This window comes from Lingula anatina, chromosome 1, assembly GCF_051362555.1.
Source record: "Lingula anatina isolate TDL-2025a chromosome 1, LinAna3.0, whole genome shotgun sequence".
Taxonomy (NCBI): Eukaryota; Metazoa; Brachiopoda; class Lingulata; order Lingulida; family Lingulidae; genus Lingula; species Lingula anatina.
In genome coordinates this window covers 4,361,563-4,389,538 of record NC_141767.1, presented here as the reverse complement: position 1 = coordinate 4,389,538, position 27,976 = coordinate 4,361,563, and the positions used below count along the sequence as shown (strand labels likewise).

The window sequence follows — 27,976 nt, the reverse complement described above, 5'->3', positions numbered from 1 at the left end:
TATTGACTTTTAAATTCTGAAATATATTCCATATGTATCAGGTCTATTTTGTTCTCTTTTTTTATTGATATTGGTTACAGTTAATTTAAGATCGCATTCACAACGAGTTGAGCCAGGCTTTACAAATCCTGGGGACTAAATATGGCGGTCGTACATGAAAGAAAAACCGCCTAATCTTTTAATAGTCTCTCCGCCTCTCACACACCTCCCCACACATCATCCCTGCGGGGGGGGGGGGCAGGCAGTCATTAAATCTCGGCTCCATTGGGACGACACATGGGGAGGCGTGTGAGAGGCGGAGAGACTATTTAAAGATTAGGCAGTTTTTCTTTCATGTACGTCTGCCATATTTAGTCCCCAGGATTTGTAAAGCCTGGCTCAACTCGTTGTGAATGCAATCTAACAGTTGGTAAAAAGTATTGTTTTTATTTTTGCTTCTGATCTATCATAGTTTATCTTTCATGTGGGTCTTTATGCATGAAACACTGCAGCATACAGCAAAGGTATGATCTATTTTTGTATATCATCATACTTCAATATATGCTTGAACTGTTTTTTATTTTGCCATTTTATAATTTGATGTTATAATTTTACTGTACAACATCATCAGTAGCACATTTCTTCTTTAAAAATTTGACTGTCAGGATTCCACCCTATAAAAAGGAAACAAATTTTGTTTAAGCACACCTGTTCAAAGAATTACAAAAAAAAAAAAAAAAATGAATGTATTGTATTATTTTACTTATACTAAACAAAATTACCAAAATACATTTTAATATTCACTGAAGAATGTTACTACCATTGTATTATTTTACTTAAACTAAACAAAATTACCAAAATACATTTTAATATTCACTGAAGAATGTTACTACCTTTTGATTAACATCCCTGACTAGCCCAAGTTCCTCAGCTATTTCTAGAACACAGGCGATCTCTTCCTTGCTAAAAGTGGCAACTGTAAATGGCATCTCTTCTAAATTTGGATTGTTTTTAAATGCCCTAGAAAGATGAGACACAAGAATAACGTTTAGACAAATGATTTAACTCAACAATGGACAGAAATTTCAAATAATATATAAAATTTAAGAAAGAGTTTCTATTCTTAACTTGCTTGAAATGCTGCAGTATATAGGGAAGCATCTCAGGGAACCTCTGACCCTGTGGTGTGCTTCCATTGTAAAGGTCCTCGCCTAGTTTTTCAAATAAATTTATTGTTATTATTATATACAGAAATGATTAACAATTAGGATTATACCAAACTTTCTGCACCATATTTACAAATGATAAACATCAAAGAATTTTTGTTGATTAAATATCTTCAAACTGATAAATCTTCTGTGAAGACTGAAGTCTTGAGAGATATGAAGCTATCAAGGTTCTAGGGTCCCCACAGCTCTATGCTAAAATAGAAAATACTTACAGAAGTCCCTCTCTTGAAGATCTCTTAAATTCTTCAGAACAATTTCCTTTTGAAGATTCACTTTCCTTTTTGGGATCTTCCTCTAAAGCATAACGGTTAAAGAGAAACATATGTACTTATTTGTTAGCAAATAATGAAAATCTTAAATTTTATCTTTTATATTCGATAGCTACTGCCATATTTCATAAAGCAGCAACAGCAATCATAACAATAGTTATGAAGGTGTTAGATAAATAAGAAACCATTGGATCTTTCATATGCCAATGTATCAATACTAAAAAGTACAGCACTCAATCTAAGATATTAGAAGTGTGAAGGATAAATATTATTATACAGGAATTCACTTTTAATGTTCTAGTCACAAAAATGCCATACTTGGCCCTGGCTGTGAAAACATCCTCTTGCAAACGTCAATTTCTAGTTGCCTGAATCTGTTCATGTCACTGCAATTATAATTATTATGTATTCTTATGTACACAAAATACAGATTAGCTCAAAACTACATAATAACCTTAAAACATTGAGAACAGTCATGATACATTTCAGTTTCTTTATGCATTTAAAGCATCAAAGCAGTTTCTATAATGCTATTTATATTTTAAAACCATTAAAAAATAGAAAAAAATAAAAGCAATGTATTTTAAGCAATGTGCAACCAGTCAATGGCTATGGAGGGTCACTGTAGTAACTTACTCATTTATTTTTCCCAGTAAATTATTTATGTCTGTGTTATTTGGGCTTTTTGCCTGTGCCCTCTTAATCCAGTTTATAGCACCATCAAATTTTCCATCCTGGTAAAGTGCCTGAAGTTAGCAAAAAGTGAATGGAAGTATAATATTTATGTGCTGTATATTTCTTCTGCTTTAAAAAATCATTCCTGCCAACAAAATTTGAAATTGTAAAAGAAAAAATATGGCAATTACATAAATTTTTAAAATATTTTGTTTTAAAGAGAAATTAATAAACAAGGTCACATTTAGATTGCCAGTATATGACTTCCTATTCAACTTCAATAGTAACTATGGACCTATCTCTGCCAGTTTTGGAAATAAAAGGGAACCAAAATTTGCAAAGTTCAGTTCATGGTGAAAAGTAGGTCAAAGGTCAATTTCAAGGTCACATTTAGATTGCCAGTATATGACTTCCTATTCAAGTTCAATAGTAACTATGGACCTATCTCTGCCAGTTTTGGAGATATAAGGGACTAAATGTTATAATTTTGGAGTTACCATAATGTGCCATAAATTTCGTACAGAAAAAATTAATTAAAATAAAGAAAATGTCATTTTGGTCAAAATTCTTGAAATGGGAGGTGCTCTGAAGTTCCAGATGTTCAAATTTGATGAAATAATGTCATTTTTGACCACAAGTTGTCTGCTTTGCCAAGCCTTATGTTTTATTTTTCCGGAGTTCAAAATTTATTATCCATTACCGTACTGCACATTTTGCTTTCACCACCAATATGTACTTTTTGATACAGTGTAACTCGAAAACCGTATGGAATACAAAAAAACCGAGACCACCTCCAGTGTTGGGCTTTACATGCTCTACAAAATGCAAAAAAGAATGGGTCTCTAGCATTAACGGTTCCCGAATTAGAGACAGTTTTCAGTTTCGGTATCTTATGGCCGCTACTCCCGTGAAAATGCACCGATTGACCCCAAATTCACGGAGATGAAAGATGACCTGAAGGGTAACACTTTCCAATAATATTATTGGTTAAGTCTGTGTGGTGTCTGAATAACAGGGCAAATAATTATTTTTTCGTAAAAAAATTCATTTTTTTGAAAATTTTGGCCCGTTTGACCTTGAAATAAAGGTCAAAGGTCAAATCCAAGGGCATATTTGAAATCTACACATATGACTTTTGGAAAGCCGTCTGTAGAAAATTTTCCCATAATTCCTTCCGTAGGGTAGATAATTAGCATTTAATTTTGCCATTTTTAGACAAGGGTGCATTGTAATGAGTGCCACACCTAGACCCCAAAACTGACAAAGCCCAAATTTTACGTGGAACGAGTTGAGATTATAGGTGACCTAAATCCAAGAGATGGGTACAGGGGCCCTTACCGTCTAGGAGGAGAAGCGGTAACGGTAGCCGTCCGGCGGAGCCGCAGGAGCCGGCGGAACGATCCGGACGGGACTAAAACCATGTGTACCGCCAGCGCTAACGCTGGTGGTACAATTATTGGAATTAGAAAAGGTATCCTACTGCATTTTAACTTGCAATTTTGTGGTACAACAATTCAAATATGTAAAAACAAGGCAGCAAAGCTGTCAAATGTACAGACAAAAAACAGGAAATAACTATGCACAAAATAGGCTACTGTCAATTCTGATGCAAAAGTACATTCCTTAAAATGTGTTTACAGTGTTGCATATATGCTGAAAAGTGAAAAAACAGCATAACTTCTACAATAATGGCCCGATCATGCTGATTTTCGAACTTGACCTGCGTTTTATGAATATTCATTAGCTCTGTAAATATTATGCCAAAAAGTAAAACTGCCCTCCACTTATCGTGTTTACAATGAAAGTGCATGGCGCCGGCGACAGCGACAGTGACGGCGACGACAGACACAGGTGATGGCAATATGTACAGACACATCTGTACATATTTACTGTACTGTTTGAGAACAGTAAGTGACATGGTTTCTCTTACATGGTCATCATGGGAGCAGTGCCCAAAATAGGTTTTTTTCAAATTTTGATGCAATAATACATAATGTTTAACAGCATAATGACCATCATTTTTTAATAATTAAATATTAGTATCATGGATATTCAGAAAATGTGACTAGCAAAGGTCTTCAGGCCCATGGAACTTCAAAGTCACAACTTGAAAATGCCAAAATGTAAACAAGACAGCACTGTTCTGAAATGTTTTTGTTTTTTTTTTTCATTTTTAACAATTTTTTTAAACATAAAACAAAATTAACAGGTTACTGCCATTTTTATACAATCAACTGAGAAAATTGATGAGATGGGAAAAATATCAATAGAATAGTGTTTAATGTCCAATTTCCTCCATTCTAAGATTCTGAACATACTGAATGATTGAATCTGACAAACTGCAATGATATGAGTTTATTTCCATTTTTGAAACTTTATTACACAATACACGATAACAAGTTTACCATCATTTTTACATATTCAACTAACAATGTTGTAAAGATGCAGGAAATGTCAAACAAACACTTTTACATGTCTTATTAGTTAAATAATGAGACTGTTAACATGCCTAAGAATTGAATCTGAGGAAATGTGAAACAAGACAGCTCTGTTCTGACATGGGTTTATTTCCATTTTTAACACTTTTTTTAACATAAAACAAAATTAACAGTTTACTGCAATTTTTATATGATCAACTAAGAAAATTGATGAGATGGGAAAAATATCAATAGAATAGTGTTTAATGTCCAATTTCCTCCATTCTGAGATTCTGAACATAGTGAATGATTGAACCTGACAAACTGCAATGATATGAGTTTATTTCCATTTTTGACGCTTTATTACACAATACACGCTAACAAGTTTACCATCATTTTTACATAATCAACTAACAATATTGTAAAGATGCAGGAAATGTCAAACAAACACTTTTACGTATCTTATTAGTTCAGTAATGAGACTGTTAACATTGCCTAAGAGTTGAATCTGAGGCAATGTGAAAAAACAGCTTAACTTCTAAAATAATGCCCCTATTGTGCCGATTTTCGAACTCAACCTGCGTTTTAGTAAGATTGACCACTCCTGTGAGTTTAATGACAATTAGCCCATCTGTTTTTCTTATATTGTGTTTACGGTGTTGCATATATGCTGAAAAATGAAAAAACAGCATAACTACTAAAATAGTGGCCCGATCATGCCGATTTTCGAACTTGACCTGCATTTTAGTAAGATTGATTATTCCTGTGAGTTTCATGACAACAGGCCTAACGGTTTGCCTTAAAATGTGTTTACAGGGTTGCATATATGCTGAAAAGTGAAAAAACAGCATAACTTATACAATAATGGCCCGATCATGCTGATTTTCGAACTTGACCTGCGTTTTATGAATATTCATCAGCTCTGTAAATATAAAGCCAAAAAGTAAAACTGCCCTCCACTTATCGTGTTTACAAGGAAAGTGCACGGCGCCGGCGACGGCGACGACAGACGCAGGTGATGGCAATATGTACAGACACATCTGTGTCTGTACATAAAAATAGCATAACTACTAAAATAGTGGCCTGATCATGCCGATTTTCTAACTTGACCTGCGTTTTAGTAAGATAGATTACTCTTGTGAGTTTCATGACAACAGGCCTATCGGTTTTTCCTTGGAATGTGTTTAAAGTGTTGCATATATGCTGAAAAGTGAAAAAAACAGCATAACTTCTACAATAATGGCCCGATCATGCTGATTTTCGAACTTGACCTGCGTTTTATGAATATTCATCAGCTGTGTAAATATAAAGCCAAAAAGTAAAACTGCCTTCTACTTATCGTGTTTACAATGAAAGTGCACGGCGCCAGCGACGACGATGATGGGGACAACAGACGCAGGTGATGGCAATATGTACAGACACATCTATATATATTTACTGTACTGTTTGAGAACAGTAAGTGACATGGTTTTTCTTAAATGGTCATCATGGGAGCAGTGCCCAAAATAGTTTTTTTTTTAAATTTTGATGCAATATTACATAATGTTTAACAGCATGATGACCATCAATTTTTAATAATAAAATATTAGTATCATGGATATTCAGAAAATGTGACTAGCAAAGGTCTTCAGGCCCATGGAATTTAAAAGTCACAACTTGAAAATGCCAAAATGTAAACAAGACAGCACTGTTCTGAAATTTTTTTTTTTTTTCAATTTTTAACAATTTTTAACATATAACAAAATTAACAGTTTACTGCCATTTTTATATGATCAACTAAGAAAATTGATGATATGGGAAAAATATCAACAGAGCAGTGTTAAATGTCCAATTTCTTCCATTATGAGATTCTGAACATAGTGGATGATTGAATCTGACAAACTGTAATGATATGTGTTTATTTCCATTTTTGACACTTTATTACACAATACACGATAACAAGTTTACCATCATTTTTACAAAATCAACTAACAATGTTGTAAAGATGCAGGAAATGTCAAACAAAAACTTTTACGTATCTTATTAGTTTAATAATGAGACTGTTAACATGCCTAAGAATTGAATCTGAGGAAATGTGAAAAATATGCTGAAAAGTGAAAAAACAGCATAACTTCTACAATAATGGCCCGATCATGCTGATTTTCGAACTTGACCTGCGTTTTATGAATATTCATCAGCTCTGTAAATATAAAGCCAAAAAATAAAACTGCCCTCCACTTATCGTGTTTACAAGGAAAGTGCACGGCGCCGGCATCGCCATCGCCATCGGCATCGCCATCGCCATCGGCGACGGCGACGACAGACGCAGGTGATGGCAATATGTACAGACACATCTGTGTCTGTACATAAAAAATGTAATACACTAAATGCAACACACCACATTTTCTTACTTTGGCTCGTAAGTACATTGCTTTGACATTGTTCCTATCCTTCTCCATCACCATCTTGCAGTCTCTCACAGCATCTGCATTTCTTGAAAGTTTTGTGTTACAGTTGGCTGAATTGAGATACACTTTCTGCAATAAGTCTTGCTGTTCCTTTTCCTCATCATCATTTTGAAGATGGACTCCCTCAAGAGTCCTGATTATCTTAAAAAAAAAAAGTAAAAAATGAATTAAAGTAAAAAGGATGGCAATGACAGCAAATAATTATATTAAAAGGCTGCCTGCAGAACTTCTCTTAAACTAACAATCACTGTTTTAGTACAACCCCTACATGTATTGCCTCACTAATCTTGTCACTGGTTATTGTTCTTTAAGCTTATTTCAAAGGTTACAGATTGATTACACAGGAGTAATCAAGTGTCTCTTTATTTTTTTGTTTTAAGCCATTCTGTATGTAGTCTTACACCATCCATCATAGATCATATCCACTGATTTAATTCGTTTCCTTTTAATACATATATCCACATACCTGTCCTAGCAAAATATACTGTAACATTTACACCTATCCTGATTCTTGGCTATTTTTTCTAATCATTATTCAAAATAAAAATGAAGAAATTCTAACTTTTACCTTTCTGTATAAATTCAAGGCAGGTCTGTACTTCTGTTTATTGAATAACTCTCCTGCTTTCTAAAAAAAAAAAAACAGATGTTACAAAAAGTAAATGTCTGCATAATATGAAAATGAATGAAAATACCACATTGGTGCCTTTGATGAAAAATATTCTAGGGCAGTATTTTCTATGACAAAGGTAACATATTTCAGCAGCAAAGAAAAAGCTGTTAAGGATTATATGGAACAAACAAAAAGGCAAACTATAATCTTACCTGTTTATCATGCTGCACAACTCTGAGTATTTCACTTAAAGGCGCATTTCGACGTTCTTCCTGAAATTCAGGTAATAATTATGTTTCAACTTAAACATTAATGTAAATTTCAGTAACTTAATATTTTGAACAAGGCAGCAAAGCTGTCAAATGTACAGACAAAAAACAGGAAATAACTATGCACAAAATAGGCTACTGTCAATTCTGATGCAAAAGTACATTCCTTAAAATGTGTTTACAGTGTTGCATATATGCTGAAAAGTGAAAAAACAGCATAACTTCTACAATAATGGCCCGATCATGCTGATTTTCGAACTTGACCTGCGTTTTATGAATATTCATCAGCTCTGTAAATATTAAGCCAAAAAGTAAAACTGCCCTCCACTTATCGTGTTTACAATGAAAGTGCACTGCGTCGGCGACAGCGACAGTGACGGCGACTACAGACACAGGTGATGGCAATATGTACAGACACATCTGTACATATTTACTGTACTGTTTGAGAACAGTAAGTGACATGGTTTCTCTTAAATGGTCATCATGGGAGCAGTGCCCAAAATAGGTTTTTTTCAAATTTTGATGCAACATTACATAATGTTTAACAGCATAATGACCATCAATTTTTAATAATTAAATATAAGTATCATGGATATTCAGAAAATGTGACTAGCAAAGGTCTTCAGGCCCATGGAACTTCAAAGTCACAACTTGAAAATGCCAAAATGTAAACAAGACAGCACTGTTCTGAAATGTTTTTTTTTTTTTCATTTTTAACAATTTTTTTTAACATAAAACAAAATTAACAGGTTACTGCCATTTTTATACGATCAACTGAGAAAATTGATGAGATGGGAAAAATATCAATAGAATAGTGTTTAATGTCCAATTTCCTCCATTCTAAGATTCTGAACATAGTGAATGATTGAATCTGACAAACTGCAATGATATGAGTTTATTTCCATTTTTGACACTTTATTACACAATACACGATAACAAGTTTACCATCATTTTTACATAATCAACTAACAATGTTGTAAAGATGCAGGAAATGTCAAACAAACACTTTTACATGTCTTATTAGTTAAATAATGAAACTGTTAACATGCCTAAGAATTGAATCTGAGGAAATGTGAAACAAGACAGCTCTGTTCTGACATGGGTTTATTTCCATTTTTAACACTTTTTTTTAACATAAAACAAAATAAACAGTTTACTGCAATTTTTATATGATCAACTAAGAAAATTGATGAGATGGGAAAAATATCAATAGAATAGTGTTTAATGTCCAATTTCCTCCATTCTGAGATTCTGAACATAGTGAATGATTGAATCTGACAAACTGCAATGATATGAGTTTATTTCCATTTTTGACACTTTATTACACAATACACGCTAACAAGTTTACCATCATTTTTACATAATCAACTAACAATATTGTAAAGATGCAGGAAATGTCAAACAAACACTTTTACGTATCTTATTAGTTCAGTAATGAGACTGTTAACATTGCCTAAGAGTTGAATCTGAGGCAATGTGAAAAAACAGCTTAACTTCTAAAATAATGCCCCGATTATGCTGATTTTCGAACTCAACCTGCATTTTAGTAAGATTGACCACTCCTGTGAGTTTAATGACAATTGGCCCATCTGTTTTTCTTATATTGTGTTTACGGTGTTGCATATATGCTGAAAAATGAAAAAACAGCATAACTACTAAAATAGTGGCCCGATCATGCCGATTTTCGAACTTGACCTGCGTTTTAGTAAGATTGATTACTTCTGTGAGTTTCATGACAACAGGCCTAACGGTTTGCCTTAAAATGTGTTTACAGTGTTGCATATATGCTGAAAAGTGAAAAAACAGCATAACTTATACAATAATGGCCCGATCATGCTGATTTTCGAACTTGACCTGCGTTTTATGAATATTCATCAGCTCTGTAAATATAAAGCCAAAAAGTAAAACTGCCCTCCACTTATCGTGTTTACAAGGAAAGTGCACGGCGCCGGCATCGGCATCGGCGACGGCGACGACAGACGCAGGTGATGGCAATATGTACAGACACATCTGTGTCTGTACATAAAAAAAAATGAAACTCAAAAATATTTTCTATGAAACAATTAACTGTGATAGGTTTGAGTTATAAGTCACGAGAAATCATGCATATAACTCAATCTACAATTAGGAACCATAAAGAAAGCATGCACATCACTTTACATTCTTGGTAACATCTAAAAACATGAAAGTACAGTAACTTGCTGCAAAGGCAAATTCGACATAATAATAATGGCAACCTCCCTGACCTCAGTTTTCTCATAAAATGCATCCACAGCACCCTGGTCATAAAAATTCAGCAGTTCCACCTCAAACATAACGTCTGCTTTCTCTCCAATTCTTGGAGGACAACCTCTTTCTCCATAGGCATATTTGTAGGAAAATATAAACCTTGCCAACTCCCCCTTCCTCATGGAAGAGACTGCTATTTCCAGCCCCATGATGGTGTCTCCTACAAGTTAAAACTGGGAACATTAGGCATGTGATAAATCAGAATCCATCATCAACTGACACAGTGATTTTTTGCTTTTAAATTTAATACTTGTATCATTATAAGGTATCGTCTTTCAAAATTCACCATCTTTTACATTTCCCCTTCTTTTTCGTTTACAAAATTTATCACACCATTCTCCATCTCATTGCAATGCCTGGCAGATTCATTCTAGTAAATTATGAAAATTATGGAGCAATTAAAATGGTCATCAAAAACTTACATCTCATTTATATTCCCAAATTAGAGCTTATGTTACTTTTGGACCTACCTTTGCCCAGCTGAAAGCGGAACTGCCTATCTCTCAATCTGGTGCTGTCAAATGGTTCTCCAGAGTACTCTAGGTATCCATTGTAATGCACTGAAATGGTCAAATAAGAGTGATCTATTAATCACTGTTATACAACTTAACCAGTAAGAGTATTTGTAATTGGTGAAAGTAGCAATTCATTTGTAAAATTCAACTTTTAAACAAAGACCTTTTAGCAGCAACTCAAAAGCTCCATTAAAAGACAAAGATGAAAAAACATTAAATTTTATTCATTAACTCTGTATGAACAAAATTTTTCAGAAAAAAATGATTTCAACCCTTCTTTATTAAGTTAAATTCCTTCACATAATTCAGTGCATCAAATCCCTACATATACCCCAGTACATACCTAGGACAAATGCCTCTTTTGGAACAACATCCCCTGTGCCAGGCTTCAGCACCTGTTTTAACACCCCTCCCTCTGGAGGAGTCAGGTCCTGCATGTTTCTTGCTAATAACTGAAAGGGTGACGGACCACTTTCATCATCAGTGTCATTGTCATCGTCTGAGTGATACTGCTCTGCGCTTTCATCATCATCTGGAAGACCACATTCTGCTACGGAACTGTACACTGCCAATTTGGCTTCCTTTGAAAAGTATTCTTTTTCTTGTGCTGTAGAAAAAGGAAAAAATTTGTGACAGTTAAATTATCATGATGAAACTGTCGTTTTGTGCAGATTTCACGGAACACTATGGAAGCACTTACAACATCCTGCAGTTTTTCATACTTCTGTTTTTAATAAAAGTTCTACACTTACAACATCCTGCAGTTTTTCATATTTCTACTTTTAATAAAAGTTCTAAGTTTCCCAATACATTTTCATCACAAAGTAATGACAGAATTAAAGAAAGACGGAATAAAAGAAAATACACACACAACAAAGAAGTTAAAAGAATGATCTAAATGGTCACAATAACAAATACCCTCCGCGATTCCCATCTTCTCCACCAGCCCATTCTCATCCACCTCAAACACCGTGCCATCTCCCTGCTGGAGCTGAGCCAAATCTAGGCCTTGCTTCAGGGAGACTAAATCTTCTGGGCCGTCATCCTACAATGTAAGCATAAAATATCAGTTCACATATTTTGAAACTATTATATAAAGTTTGGAAAAAATGTCACAATTCAAAAACATGTTTAGGGTGATGAAATACTGAAGTGAATTCCAAGAAGTTGCAACGTGTCACTTTCATAGTCCTTATTGTCTAAACAATGTATTTATTGTATAAGTACCTCAAAAATCTTATGAAACATTTGGAGAAACAGTTGCCACCAAACTATTCAGTAATCCACAAAAAATTGCTAACTGCATGCAGAGTCTCGGTTAAGAATTAGTCAATTTTGATTAAAACATGAACATTTTCAGATCTTTTTATTGATCCAAAAAGAGGTAAATGGAGCCTCATTTGTCTTCCCTAGCTTATTAGATACCCCAAAACAACCATAGATATTTTCTGTAAAAACCATTTTATAATATTCGTTGAAAAAAACTTCTATGGAAAACTACAAAAGTGTTTAGTTCACCTCAAGCCCCTGCATGCTGGTACACTGCAAAGAAACCAATACAACATGACCTAGAATTAAATCAATCACACTTTGTTATTCAAAGGAGTAACCACAACCAGGAAGTGACCTCAAAACTCCAACCAGAAGAAACTACTGAAATGATCTTTTGTGCTACTATGTTACCCTTCTTCAAATCCACTGAAATAATTTTAAATAGCCAGATAACCAAATGCTCACAAGAAAGATCTTTTGACTGCTGTTCAAGGAGGACTTTGGTAGACTCAAAGTAAATACCTTCAGGGTCAGGATATATGAGAAAAAGAACTGCTGACTAGAATATGGCAAAGATAACATTTCTTTTTATCTTAGTCTTTGGACTTACTTTTACTATGTTAACGACCACTGGTGAACAGACTACAGGTAAGAGGAGTGAGATATTTGCTTTAGAAAAAAACATTACAAATGAGTAACTTTGGGTGTACAAATCCAAACAAACTTACTAGTTAGATATTTCTTGTATTACAGTCTGCACAGTATTTAAATCTCTTATCTAGAAAATGGTGACTTCTCTTTAAAAATACAAGACTTGGCATATTTAACTTTAAGTACTGATATATTTCTTACGGGTAATATTACAGTATCAGGATGTGAAGGAGATACCATGGTTCTTATGTGTCTCCCAGGATACAATATCACAGTGTTGGAGGCACTGTATGGCTACACATTATCCACAGACAACAACTGTTTAGAGGAAAGTATACCAAAGTGCAATAGAAACCTCCCAACTGATGTACAGTTGTTGTGTGAGGACAAAGTAAACTGTAGTATATATATAACACGCAGGAGTGTTTCACAGTCTGATTGTCCATCTAACTGGACCAATTACCTTATTGTTACATATACCTGCTCAGCAGCAGCAGTGGTATCATCAACAACAACAACATCACCACTCATGAGATATACATCCACATACCCATCTTCCTTAGCAATGTCTACCAGTACACAGAAAACAACAACATCAATAGCAATAATGCCAGTCACACTAACACAGGGAATCACTGAAATAACTTTACCAGAGTCTACTGCATATACCAGGGCATGGGAAACTACTGACACTTCTGAGACTTTAGCAACTGACAAAACCAACATAAACGCCACTGTTTTAAGTTCAATCAAATATGTCACCACAACTGAATCAGAGCACCTTTCTGCCCATGCATCAACAGAAATCAAGCTGAATCCTACAAGAAAAATATGGAAAGATGAAAATTCCGGTATGTATTTCAACTAAAATACACATTAAACAATATGCAATATATATGATATACTTTGATTTCATATTTTCATTAACTGAGCAATATTTCTTTTAAATCCTTAACTTCTTTAAATTATGTCCAATCATAAAAAAAATGTATATGTAGCCAAATTGCTTATTCTTATTATCACTAACAGTAACCTATAATGAGAGTGGTTATTTATAAATTAGTCCCATTTGCTCATGTTTAAAGAAGGACGGAAGTACATACGTTTTTTTATGTAGTCCAATAGTGTATTTTCTTAAATACGACTCGCCGAAAGCGCGACTTCAATACGTACACTAGTGACCTATTTATAGCGCATTGAATGCACGGGTTCTCACCTGTGAAAACCGCTCGTTTGGAGGAAGGCTGGAAATAGCCGAAATCGAGGCCACTGCGAGGTGACGTCAGGGGTATGGCCTACACTGTCTGCGACTGAGTTGGTAGGCAGATTCACGCGTCGGACTATGGTCTGGACGACGTAGATGATGAAAGAAATGAGGCGAGCACGGCAAGCGTCCGAAGCTTGACACAGTCGGTACTCCCTTACAAATTTGAACCCTTTCAGTCAGACTCTGAAGACGAGGGAGACGGCGGTGGCACTGGTGTCACTTCCAGTTTACAAGTTCTATATTTACTTCCTTAGTGGTAAGTAATATAACATTAGAAGTATTATGCAAAATACTTCAGGAATAGGAGCAAAACGTAACATTTTGAATTAAATAAGTTATGTAAATTATGTCTGCATGTCTAACATACATATATGCCATGTGTAACCTAATTTACCAGCGTTTTTTATTTATTTATTTATTTATAATTTGTAGAAAGGTGGTGTTTGTTATATCACCATGCACTCAGGATTTGATCAGGGCTGTCTAAATCCCTATACATTGGAAATTGCATACTTTCAGCACAGGAAATAGTAATTCAAGTAAATCATACGGTAAATCAGACATATGGTACATGTAAACATATTCAGTCAGTTACTCAAGCAATACTACCATCAGCACAATTCTGAAATTCTCTAAATCTTCCTCTACATTTTATTGAAATGTATACATTGCTTTTAATTCACCCGAATGGAATATATAATATTTTTTCATTTATTGTCATGAAACTTACTGGGCAATTGTATTATATTCTTACAGGAAATATCTTCAAATATATTATTGCCAAGTGGTGTGGTGGTGCAGATTTCTTTGGGGGAAAAGAATGCAGGGTCCCCCTACCTGCTTGTGCATTGATTAAGATTAGAAGCATGCTTACATCAAGTGGACAGTTAAAATTGCCCAACTTGGATTTACTTCTATTCCATTAACGTGCACGAAGACTGAAGTGACATAGAGTTGATCTTGTATAAAGAAATGGTTAATCATCAAAGAATAAAAATATATACTGTATATGCACATTTATCACAAGTGTCAGATAGAAATCTTCATAGTTAAATCTTGTCCAGCGTTTCCATTATATTAAGTCAGTTTTATTTTTCCACACTACTATTATGGGATAAGCTTAAGATAAAAGAAGTTCAAATTGAATTTATATGATTATCTCACAGTACACTTTATTATACACATTTCATTTGCAAGTTTATTGCACAATATTTAAGACTTCATGACATATGAATTAAGGCTTGAACTCTAAGTTTCACATGGTACAAATGCATATTAAATATTCATCTCATGTGAAATGTTTTCATGTTTTGCTTTCATATATTGAAGGGTGTCAAAATTAATTATGAACATAATTTCTCCATTTGGTGCCTCTGTGGACCCTATAACATTTTGGTTCCAAGTCAAATATACATAGAAATTTTCATGGCTTGCAAAAGAGCTGCCCTTCACTTGTTAAATTGAGACAGTCTCACAAAATTGTGATCTCCTGTACTGTGCTGTCAAAGGGGGTGGGGCTATTCCCACCAGAGGTATGTCACTGAATTTTCTTCAACCGTCAGCAGTCAGTGGACCAAACCTAAAACAATGTACTTTTAAAGTAATTAAAATGATTTAAAGTAATTCAAATCCATTATGAACTCAATTCAATGTAAATTCTGACCAAGTGCTGCTGAAGAGATTTGTCAGAGGCATAAATGATGTGACCAGAATATTCTGCATGTGACATATTTCATTTCTGTTTGTCTGGACATCTGTGGCAATAAAAATAATAATAATAATAATCAATGCAATTGTCATAAATTAAAGTACACAAAATGAACTAATATATAATGAAGCTTTCCCACCTTTACATTGAAGCTTAGGCTTAGACTGAACAGCAAATGATATTGAACCTTCATTCCCTTCAGCTGGGACCCTCTTGTTACTAGTATCTGAAAATATAAGAAAACATTCTATGTATATGTGGACAGACTTAATAACACAATTCAAATCTTTTCTATTAAAATACACTCACACACACAGAAGTAAACTATAGGTAGGGTAAAAAGATAATCTGAACAAGTGATTTAAAAAATCTCCACAGCTTCTGCCCTTCACTGGTATACTGAGTGTCATCAGTTAGTTTCAAATCATATAAACTTATCATAAATAAAAAGTAATGGAAGTACTTATGGAAGACTGCATTCTAATTACAATCTATGATACCTTGTGCCTCTGTATGATGAATATCTTGGTATGCAGGCGAGTGGTCGTAACTATCTCTGTCAGCAAAATTTTACATTTCTTCTTCTTTTTCAATGTTTTCAATTGTCGTTACTATATCAGGTAGCGCGAATCTCAAATTGTTTCTCACATATCCGCATCGTCTTCGACGGCAGATCAAAATCTTTACGGCACGCAAACAAAATTGATCCACTGTCTTCTCAATTTCTATTTTTTACCCGAAAGAAATGAAACAAAACTTCGTCAATAGAGAAACTAGTACTGTTGCTTCCATGCACCACACAACTTGTTTCAGTTAGAATATGATGAGAAACACAACCCGCTTCAAACTTCCAAACTATTTAGCAGCATGACGGTGAAGCGAGTATACCAAACATGTTACGTCATTTCCGTTTCAGCGAGTGTTAGGCAGTCGCGTTCAGGTGAGTGGTTTTGCATTATCGTCAATTACATCGCATCAGGCTATCGCTCGGAAACGGGAGTCCTGGGACTCGAATATTAAAAAATTACTCAGTCGGACTACATAAAAAAACGTATGTACTTCCGTCCTTCTTTAAGGTGCCATTATTGGAGGAGCAGTGGGAGGAAGCCTTTTCCTGGTGGTGCTGATTTTCATAGCAGTCATTTTAGTATGCAGGTAAAACTGAAAACTTTGAACCTTTCTGAATGAGCTAAGAAAGTAATTCAAGATGATCATAATTACTTGAAATGGTCTATCAGACATTATCTTCCCTTTATGTAGATGTTGTTAAAAGAGAAAAGAAAGACAACAGATTATCAATGTATTTATCATTTCTCTTTTAGACAGAGAATGCCACATTGTCAAATTCTTTCAACTACAAAGAGCTCAAATATAGAACTACTCTCTGGAAGAGATCCTAGCAAAGAGGGAACGGGTGAGGGGGAGCCCAACCAGTATGTGATAGAAACGGAAAACAGCTTGTACTATGCTGAGGCCAGTGAGCACAGAAGTTGTCATCAAAACACTGCTGTTGACCTTATTGCTGGAGGCAGCACACAATTCAGTGAGGATGATAATGGGACCATCCACCACTATACAGAAATAGTCAATCCAAAAAGCCATAACCAATATGATGAAATTGATTCAGCAATGCTCCAAGCAAACACTGATAAAAAAGAACAACGACGTCACAACCACTATGAAGATATTGATATGGAGGATCAGGACGATCACAACCCTTGTGAATTAGAAAACAAGCCCAATCCAATATTGCTCAAACAAAATTATAAAACAGATCAGCGATGTTACAATCAATATGAAGATATCAATATGGAGGATCAGGAAAATTACAATAACCCATGTACAAGTAATTCTAAAAAGGAGTCCCATGACCCCTTGTATTTTGAACTAGAACTAGAGGGAAACCACTACAGTGTGATTGATATTGAAAATGAAATACAGGTAGAAACACCTGATAGGGATCTGACGACACACTGTCAGGCAAGTGATGATGATAAAGACCAAAAAGGAAACAGCCCTGTAGATCTGAATATGCTGTATGCTATATCAACAAAGCACAGAAGGTCAAATGATGCATTTTCTAAAAATGCCGAGACAGCTGGCTCTGCAGAAGATGTTGTGATGACTGAAAATGTCATTTACAACATGGAAGACGAATAACATGTTCAAGATAACCCAGAAATATGGGGGAGGAACAAATAGTTACTTGTATTTCAGTGCAAGTTCCAACTATAAGCTTACTAGTCAAACATGTGGTGGGATGCATTATAATTCTGACCATGTAATTTCTGGCCATGACAGCTGTTAAACATACGCAGATTACACCTTTGTAACAAAAATAACAGGTTTTATTGTGACCAACATGTAACAAATTGAAATTTTAATGAATTTACAACAAATTATAGTCAGAATCAGAATCAGAAGTTTATTGACTATCGCCCTACATCCGGGCATGATCAAATACAAATACAAGAAGTAATCCGCAGAGTGATTACCATATACAGTTTGATATACATTATATAATGTCTAGACTAAAGCAGGGAAAGTACATGTACTACTCAATAAAGATCAATATAGGGATAATTAAAAAAAAAAAAAAAACTGATTCAACTAGAATAGGCTACACTAAACCTTATATAAAACTAACTATTATTTAGGGGGATATGAAAACTGCATCATCAGTTAATCTAGGTTTTATTCAGCATGGATGCAATTTTCATATCCCTAGCTTTAAAACAATCATAAAGAAAATTAGTTGTGCATTTTGCAATATCAAAATCATTACATTGCAGTACGGTAATAAAAAGGTCACTGATGGACTCAGGGGCTGCACTGCCCAGTATATCTTTAACCTGGTTAAGGAATATGGCTCTTAGTGGAGCATAAGAGGGGCATATCATCATAAAATGGAACTCATCCTCAACTGACCCCATGTTGCACACCGTGCATAGCCTTTTCTCTATGGGTATTTTAGGATTCATGTGTCTCCCCTTTTCAATTGCCAAATTGTGGGCACTTATCCTGAATTTGCAAAGGAATGTAGATTTGGGTTTGTGGATTAACTGTGTGTATATTTCTCTTTTAAAATCTTTTTTGAAGGTACTGTAGGTACGTAATTTTTTACCGAGCAAGGTTGCTCCGAGCAAGGATTGAGTTATAACTCCTTGCTCCGAGTAAGTGCTGAGCATTCAAAATAACCTCGTATGTCTGCATTGAGGGGTGTCTTGCGTATTTACAATGCACTTAGAAGGCAATTGAAGCACACGAATTACCTTTTATATAAATAGAATATACCAGCTGGTTGTATGCCCTCTTTCAGTCAAAACATGCAGCGAACATCATGAATTTGACCTCTCCCCCCCACCCCCCTCCAGATCGGGAGATCTGAGATAACACGGCATGCAATGCGAAATGTTTTGTATTTTTGCTCTTTAATCATGCGCCATGTATATAAAAGAGTTCCCTAAGACACCGTGCAACAAACTCACCTCTAACTCCTCCACTTCATCGTTTGTTTCCGTCGTAGCCGTAACGTGAACTCCTGGGTCATAATCAACGTGCTCCATTGTGTGGCTTCCTCACTACCCTGGGGCCCGTATCTCGAAAGCATCACGTATGGTGAATAGCTATGTCACATAGAGGCTACAGTGTATTATATGGGGCGAGTATGGGCGAAATATGGAATCGAGACGCTTGCGCTCGGTCTCAATGCGCGATGCTTGTTACGGGGCCCAGGTCCTTCAGCCTTTGAGTGTCAATATGCAGCATGTAGACATAGCTGTCCAAGTTTACATCTATCTATGAAAATAAGCAAATAAAATGGTTTTTTTTTGTATTTTTCGTCTACAACTCTCCTGTTCAGAATATTTTATTAGTGTATATAAGTACAAATATCAGTGCGTATACATGGCGCCAATCTTTGAATCACTCTCCCAATACATGAATATTTGGAATAACTCTGGAATCTTGTTTTTAAATACGTCTTGTACCCTCTGCAAACTAATAAACGAAAAAATTTTGATTTTTATCTAGATTGTTATTTTACGTATGATTTTGGATTTTTTTTTAAATTTCAGAAAATATGACAAATTCTGTATTGTACTGAACGTTACGTAATGAAGCAACACTGATCTGAAGCAGTTACTTTGAACAATAATAAAAGAAACAAAATGTCTTTATTAGGTAAGTTATTTTATTCCAACGTGTATGTATCAATGAGTCTAGCTGTCTTGAAAGTGATAACATGTGCCGCGCACACACCAAAAATAAAAACTTACTTCTTCAGAGTTGCCTGTTAAACTACAGTACATTAATTTGTACACCCCCAAAGTCTACCACGAAATTTTGCCTTAATTAGTACTCCTTCCCCTTGGTTCATGCCTGAAGATCACATCACCTGACATCAAAGTCAAGTAAATTGTTCATCTTGATCTGAAATGTGTGGCCAACTGCATGGAATTATGCGCATTTGCAGTTTCTGCTTTGTTCATTTGCAATTGTACATGTACATTACCGTCTTGTCAGATTTCAGGAAATTAGTGACAGATACTTCAAAAGCTGCCTGCTTTAGAATTCATCCTTTTTTGGGGTGAAGCTGCTATAAAAGAGTTTTCATTACTTTTACTGATTCAAGATCATGCATATATAATGCTAAAGCGAGATGGCAATGGATTTCTTTTTGGATCAATAAATTTGTCACTTTGTCTCCAAATGTGTTTAGAAAGTTTTTAAAAACTTTTTTCATGATACATAAGGGTTAGGTTAATAGTGAGAGAAAGAAACTAAATTATACTAACTTTAAAGTGTAAATTGAAAAAAAAAAAAAACAGTAAAAATAATGGTTATCATATATGAAACGCTGTTTGACACAGTAATTGTCAGGCTTTATAATCTTGGCATAAATTTGGCTTCATTTCGTACTTAAATGCATCTCCAGACAACCTTTAAAACAAACATAAACATAAAAAACTATTTTGATATAATACTTTCACAAAACAGGATTCGAGTGAATGATCATAAATGGCATATATATACCTGATAAACAAGCAGGTAATTACACTAATATTTCAAAAGATTACCACAACTACTACTACAGTACTGATTCTTAGAAAAACTATTTATAGACAAAATATGGCATTGCACATCAGGCTATATGACTTCCCCTAAAATCTTTAATTTACTATGAACCTAGTATTGACCAAAAACCACAAAAAATAATTAATTCTGATCCTAAGTGAACGAACTGAAACATGAAAGGGATGACAACTTTTACTTTTTGTGGGTAAGGTGCCATAAAACAGATTTTCCTGAGGTAAACAACAATATTTCTAATTTCCAATGACAAGGCGATTTTTTAAAAAATTATCTCTTTAGAGATAACTGTAGAAGATAGCCACCTATAATGGTCCACATGGTCCGATGGCAAGCATAGAATTTAGAATAATTGCAATTACTGCCATTTTGGTGGTAAAATGGAATTTATTATATGTATATGTGTTGTTTACGATGTATTAGTTGTGAAACTTTCAATCTAATATGAAAGTTGTTATCCCTTTAAATAAAATACTTGGCATTTTCGCATGCACCATCTGACTTGAGCATGTAGGGAGGTAAAACATCAGTTGTGACTTAGTATAGATCCTCAGCTTATAAAAATAAAATAACATAAAACTGCAAATTATTTTTACATGAAGCCACGCTGCCACAGGCAATGACTTGCTATAACGAAGTCAACAAAAATGTAATATTACATTGTAGGCTACACAGAAAATTATGTTCTTGATGAATTTTAGTATTGCATCAGCTAAATGCATTGGCTTTGTGGTTAATTCTTGTAACACAGTACCCCATATCCAGCAACAGCTTTATGTATCACATGAGAAAAGGTGATTATCTTCTGATGAAAACCTTTACCTGTGATATTTTTTTTCAATTTTTATAATAAGTATATCCACTGATGTCCTTGGTGGTCTAGGGGAAAATTCTGGTTACTCTGCTTGTTTTAAAATAAAGTCTTCTCCTTTTTGGATATTGTCCTTCAGCTCTGGCATTGCATTTCTTAATAAGTTCATTTCAAATTCTGTTAAGTGTCCAATACCCAAATTGTCTAACATACCACTTGGCTAAAATGAAAAGAAATTGCATGATGAAAAGCATAAGCCAGGAATAGGTGTTTCACATCCTGTAAAGTGGAAATGTAAGTTCTCGCCCTATGTTTTGAGATGAAAAAAAAAAAGTTATTTCCCTTAGCCCACTATGCATGCAATAAAGTAAAACCAATTTCAAAGAAGGAAAATGGAAATTTTGCTTTTTTGAAAGTCATGCTACTGTTAGTGCTGTTTATTTGCAATAGGGTGCAAAGAATTTCATCTTCAGTTCTGCAACTCTTAAAGTACAATTACAATTTGCATTTCAAGTGCCATTCTGCACTAATTCAGCACATTTATTAAACGGAGGGCTAGCATGTGGTTCCTGACTTTAGAAGCATATTCCCCTTTCTATAAGCAAAGCAGTAAACCATTTGCAGTAGTCTATTAACCAATATTTTCTTTCACCTAAAAGTTCTTCAATAAATGGGATAAAAGTTAATCATATTTGACTTTATTTGACTGCTGTCCATCACCAGCTGCTGGTTAACGTGATTAATGACAGGATTTTTATATCTAATTAATAAAAATTCAAATCTGTGCTTGTATGTCAGGCATGTTGTCCTACCTACACACATAGAATGCACCCTCTTCACATGAAAATTACAATCACAGAAAAAAGCCCACTTACTATCCAACTCAGAATTTTATTACAAGAATGATTTTATCTTGAACAAAATCTTTACTTTCATTTGTACCCTCTTGTTCTTTATTATGATCATATATACATCTACAATAATTAAACACTTATGACTGCAAATGAAACCAGATCATAATTGCTCTGCTGAGTATTCAATTAAGTATCATAAAGCATAGATTACAAAAAGTTTCTCAAATGCCACAAGTTCTAAATGCTGTCTTGGTGCTTTTTGTCTGGCAATTTCAAAAGTGCAAATGAAGCTTTGTAACATAACGCAATTTAATGCAAGTAAAGTCAGCAGCAAATTATTTTACTGATTAACAAAATCCTCTCCTTTTTTAATATTAGCCTTCAGTTCATCCATTGCTTGATCAAGAAGTTGCGACTCAAATTCAATAAGATTCCCAACTCCATGGTTTTTCTCAACACCATTGCGCTGAAATTAAACAAAAGCCAACATGAGCTTAAGGCATGCGCATATGGCTGCAGCAAGCAAATCCACACATTTCAAATGCTTTGTAAAGTCAGGCTCGGTTTTGTTTTATTCCCAAAAGGGAAACAATAAGAAAGTTGCAGAACCAACAAGTGATGTGTGTGCAAAATGTTAGTGTTGTTTCAAAATGGTTATTTATGTTAAATTATCTAATATACAAATTTTATCCATTCTTTTACTTTGTAAATGGTAATATCTAGAAAGGAGGAATTAAAATCAGATAAAAGAAAGTAATGAATATTAAATTATCTAATATATTAATTTTATTCATTCTTTTATTTTGTAAATGGTAATATCTAGAAAAGCAGAATTAAAATCAGATAAAAGTAAGTTTTAAAAATATCTAAAATAATAAAAAAAAATTAGTAACAAAGCAAATAAACAATGGTGCAAATCTTCCCTCTTTTAACTATCTCATACAATCAGGTTTTAACACAAAAAGCAAAACTGATGTTGCCATGAATGCAGTGAAAAGTGAAATGTAAGTATATATTCAAATTGAGTTTTCATTATAAATCACAAAAGTAAAACCTTTAATACAAGAATTTTGTTTCTCTTGGGCCCATTTTTTTTTCAGAATTTCTGTACTTAAAATGTTACAGATATAAACATGCAAAACAAGAAATCTTTAACAATATGAAAAGGATTTGAACAGCCTGTGGTGAAAAGTTGGAAAAAACAATGAGAAAGAAATGGAAATGTATCATTTAATAGATCGCTCTGCTATGTGTTCAATAAAAAGTCTAAAATTTTGATTAACATATTTACAAGACCCAGCAGCCTTATCAATAATTTTCTTCACTTGTTTGGAGAAAATACTAATTGGTTTCAAATTTATAAAACAAAATTTTAAAGTTTGTACACTGACTAGTCTTCACTAATTTTGTGCTATTAAAGATATTTCACTTAATCCCAGAGTATGTCACACCAAGGCGAAATATAACAAGTCCATCAGGTCAGTTGGATTCACATTATATTGGCCCAACTGGATGGTCACTGACTCACTGTGGTTTGGTTGTTTCCAACATTAAACAGTGTTTACATGTGCTGCGAGACAAATAAACTGAATTGCTGGACTTAAATGTTAAATGTTTACTAATATTGCAAACATTTTGGAATGTCTTGGGAACAGAATGGACTAAATGCCACTCATTTAATCAGGTTAACATGATAAAAATTACTTCAGAGCAAACAACCAAAATTAGAAAAATTCATCCCACTATATGAAAATGAAATATATTTCTTTTATTTCAGATTGACAACTAAGGAACAAAAATCAAATTTAAAAACATAATATACAAACAAGGGTTGACAATAAGGCTACCCTTGGGCAAATAAAAACAACAATGTTGCCATGGTTGACACAGATTTCAAACTTTTTGCTGACCTGAATGACATTTCAAAATAATGTGTAAAAATCCTTTTTTTTTTAGCAATTTAATATGAGACAGCACTTGCCCTTAGGACAAGTGCCCCAAAAACCTTGTTGTCAATCCACACACAATGCTGGTTTCAGCATAAAAACTACAGCAGACAAGCAAATGATGCAGGCTCAGCCAAGCTTGATCAAATCATTTTGAAGCAAAAGCATGCGGTACTAAAACTAAAATATTCAAATTATGTAGTATTTAACATATAATGATCTTCAATATTTATCCTTAAATGAATATAAATAGAAAAGGATGACAATTACAATAGAGCTCCAATTAATTAAATAATGTGAATATTCTTCAAAAAGATGACACAAAATCATTACATTTCATAATAGACATCTTAATGAACAAAAATAGAGCAAGAAAAAAAAAAAACTTACCCCCAATTGCAAAGGAGTAGAAAAGTATTTAGCATCCGTTTCATCTGATTTCACATATGCACACTCCACAACTCCTTCCTTGCCATTCATTGCTTGTAGGAGAGAGAACGCAAACTGAGCCCCAGCATAAGCCATAGACAAAGTAGCTGAACCCTGAAACACAGTTTTTCTAAGTATGTATCTGGCATAATATTTACATCACCCATCCTCTCCACTCCCCCATTTAAAGACTTATGAATACCAATCTTATCTTTGCTGGAAAAAATATCCACTTTTGTGGATTTTAGATACCATTTACAATGCAAACAACATAAAGAGCCTCCCAAACAAGTAGTGCAATGCCCCAATGAACTTACTCCTCCTGCTTTTGCCTCTACCACTTCTGTTCCAGCATTCTGAATTCTCTTCGTTATTTTCTCTCGTTCCTCCTGAATACATAAAACAACACAAATATCATTCCCCAAAGACATATAAAAATGGCTTTAGTAACAATAATTTACATTCCATCTAACAAAATGACGAATGCTGTTTCACACAGATATGGAATAAGTCTATTCATATCAAAATGAACTACTTATTTCACCGAAGAATTCTTCTTACCTGTTTGAAAGACACCCCAGGTGTTGCCTGGGAGATAACAGGTATAATTGTTACACCTGAATGGCCACCAATAACTGGGACCTTAACTTTAGTGGGGTCCAAGCCCTGAAAGGTTTATACCCAGATTAGTGACAATAAATTGTTTTAATTATAAACAAGCCATACAGTTTCTTTTTCTGCTACTATGCAAAAGGGAAAAATACTTGATGATTATTCAATCCAACAAGAGGACAAATTTAATTGATCAATAACAAGTGATTATGAAAGGCATATATCTGCAAACAACTAATTTCAAAAGGAATGCACTGTAACTTAACTACCCTAATTGAGCAATGCAGTTTGTAATGTATACCTTTGCCTCTGCAATGAATGCATTGGCCCTGACAATATCCAGAGTTGTTACACCAAATATCCTGTTTGGATCATATACGCCTCTCTTCTTGAAAACTTCACTCGCAATCGGGACTGTAGAATTCACCTGCAAAGATAATGGTAATATTTCAAAATTTGCTAATAAAAGCAACCTCTTTTCTTTTCAGCTATGTAATACGATTAAACCAAACTAATTTATCCTAACTTGCTTTAAAATGGCTAAAAATGACCTGTGCATAAAAATCATAAACACCAGTACATATTTTAAAAACAATGTAATTTTACGTTTACATGACAATTATTTCAATGGCTTACATGTTTACAATGTAGTTCCTAAATACATAACAAGCATACTCACTGGATTTGTAATAATACACATCATTGCTTGCGGACAATACTGAGCTGCAGCATCAGCAATATCCCGCACTATGCTGGCATTTGTGTTGAAAAGATCATCTCGGCTCATGCCTACGTGAAGGAAAACATCATAAATACCTCTGTTTACTGAATACTGCAAATCTAATATAATAATTTGGAGAAAAAATTCCAGGGCAGTGTATGTCAATAAATCTGTCTAAAAATGTGTCACTTTCATATTATGGAGCAAATGCCCTGTAGGTTTATATTTTTTTATCACTTCCCAAGCAAAACTTTGTAATTTACCTGTCAGTCTAAGAAAGTAGTATCCCACAGTAAGTGGACTGATATCTAATCCTGATGGAGTTATCAACAACATTACCTGGTTTTCTAGGAACTCCTGCTGGGATCATGACAACATCACATCCTGTGAGGCAGTCTTGCATGGTTTCTGGGCCCATGTAACCTGTGACCTGAGCTTTAGTACATATGTGACTCAGATCTTTGGCCACGCCAGGTGTCACATGTACAATATCATACAAGGCTAACTGGGTAACCAGAGGAGATTCCTTAAGGAGAAGGGCCAAAGGCTGTCCAATACCACCACTAGCACCCATTACTGCCACTCTGGCATTATGCTGAAATGTAACAAAAACTTATTAGTACACAATTTATTACATACAGGCACAAACCAGTATATAATCCATAAAGGTATATAGTGCTGAAGAATGAAAACAATTTTTGAGGTTTTAAAATAATTTCAGTTAAATTATAGCATCCATCAGATCTGAACACATCATTAGCTTTTTTATGACCAAATATTCTGAGAGCACATACATTCAAACCACCAGGCAAAATCATATTACTTTTACTAGGCTTAGGGATCCAGTGATTTCTCTCTAACTTTAAGGCCATTTCCACATCATGTAGTACACTTTTCTGGTTCTCACCATTTTGAAAGATTGACAACTAAATAGCATGGCTATAATGTAAGATAGTCATTAAAATTATGTCCCCACTGTGCTCAACACAACCAGTTCATTGACCAGATTATGAGTAATTCTGATTGACAAACGGTTGGCTTGGAACTGTGAACTTGTAAAAAGGGCTAAAACCTCTGGTAGTGTGAACAGGGCATACAATGCCAGAAGAAAATTAGATAAGGGCTTTTATCTTTTTTTCACCTTAGAACTTTGCAAAGTTGCTGTTTAATAGCAAAATGAAATACTAAAAAACTCTCCTAAGAATCTGCAAGGTATGGTATCTATATAAATGACTCTTTATCTAGAATTGTCCACTGACATAAGCTGAGGAAGTTATGAAACTTGGATTTATTTCACCTTTACTGGCTGTACTGGAGATAAGCCTGAGTGTGCTTAAATTCATTAAAAACACATTCGTCTGACTAGGTCGACCTAATTCTATTTAGATTTTTTAAAAAGTCTGTTGTCAAGTTAACATGTGATGTAAAATAATTGGCATATTTAACAAGGTTTTACTTTTAGCCACCGTCATTATTCAGATGACAAAATGCACGTAGCCTACGACCTAGACCTACTTAAAGCTCTTTCTCAACACGTTTATTGTGCAACTGTGGCACTGTGCACAGTCCACACATGAGCCGCGTACCTTCTAAATACGACATAGACATAAGGTAACACTTACTGGAGAGCTGGAAGAAAAGTTCCTCATGGCGTTCCCTACGAGGGAAATGGCTCGTGGTCTTGCAAACCTTGAAAACATTGCAGATATTGCGAAATTAACTTAACAAGGACAATCAAAATGGTTCCCCAGCCAAGCACAACCTGATAATGTCCCATAATTCCATTCGTCTAGGGCTAGCAACATAGCAGACATCTTACGTTTGCGTATTAATTTACAAACATTTTCATTAAAGTTAATCAAATGCTGATTCAAACAGTTGTTTCTTTTAAAAAATTGTGTTGTAATGGTCA

The 27,976-nt window shown here is 34.4% G+C and overlaps 3 protein-coding genes and 1 long non-coding RNA gene across 5 annotated transcripts; 1 reads left to right on the top strand and 3 right to left on the bottom strand.

The window, feature by feature from the left end:
- Positions 1 to 410: 410 nt before the first annotated feature.
- On the bottom strand, positions 411 to 19,465 carry LOC106170218 (inactive peptidyl-prolyl cis-trans isomerase FKBP6). The gene is made up of 13 exons (XM_013549997.3): positions 19,089 to 19,465; positions 11,621 to 11,747; positions 11,046 to 11,309; positions 10,658 to 10,747; positions 10,145 to 10,347; positions 7,842 to 7,901; positions 7,585 to 7,644; positions 6,960 to 7,157; positions 2,114 to 2,223; positions 1,796 to 1,863; positions 1,421 to 1,502; positions 873 to 999; positions 411 to 653 (listed from the first exon to the last, which is right to left on the bottom strand). The coding sequence occupies exons 1-13, from the start codon at positions 19,164 to 19,166 to the stop codon at positions 591 to 593; spliced, it is 1,530 nt and encodes a 509-aa protein (XP_013405451.2). The 5' UTR covers positions 19,167 to 19,465; the 3' UTR covers positions 411 to 590.
- LOC147763854 (uncharacterized) lies at positions 12,318 to 20,751 on the top strand. The gene is made up of 4 exons (XM_087001717.1): positions 12,318 to 12,622; positions 12,841 to 13,476; positions 16,677 to 16,755; positions 16,923 to 20,751. The coding sequence occupies exons 1-4, from the start codon at positions 12,541 to 12,543 to the stop codon at positions 17,758 to 17,760; spliced, it is 1,635 nt and encodes a 544-aa protein (XP_086857843.1). The 5' UTR covers positions 12,318 to 12,540; the 3' UTR covers positions 17,761 to 20,751.
- LOC106172011 (uncharacterized) lies at positions 14,101 to 16,694 on the bottom strand. The gene is made up of 3 exons (XR_015332055.1): positions 16,101 to 16,694; positions 15,740 to 15,826; positions 14,101 to 15,471 (listed from the first exon to the last, which is right to left on the bottom strand). It is a non-coding gene; the product is annotated as an uncharacterized LOC106172011 (long non-coding RNA).
- On the bottom strand, positions 19,775 to 27,871 carry LOC106159255 (malate dehydrogenase, mitochondrial). Of its 2 annotated transcripts, none has more exons than XM_013535475.3 (8): positions 27,687 to 27,871; positions 26,404 to 26,659; positions 26,023 to 26,132; positions 25,645 to 25,770; positions 25,293 to 25,397; positions 25,049 to 25,120; positions 24,693 to 24,845; positions 19,775 to 21,722 (listed from the first exon to the last, which is right to left on the bottom strand). In XM_013535475.3, the coding sequence occupies exons 1-8, from the start codon at positions 27,762 to 27,764 to the stop codon at positions 21,588 to 21,590; spliced, it is 1,035 nt and encodes a 344-aa protein (XP_013390929.3). In that variant the 5' UTR covers positions 27,765 to 27,871; the 3' UTR covers positions 19,775 to 21,587. The 2 variants fall into 2 exon arrangements, with proteins under 2 accessions (XP_013390929.3, XP_013390930.3); XM_013535476.3 differs by lacking the exon at positions 19,775 to 21,722 and adding an exon at positions 22,374 to 22,822.
- Between the last annotated feature and the right edge of the window lie 105 nt (positions 27,872 to 27,976).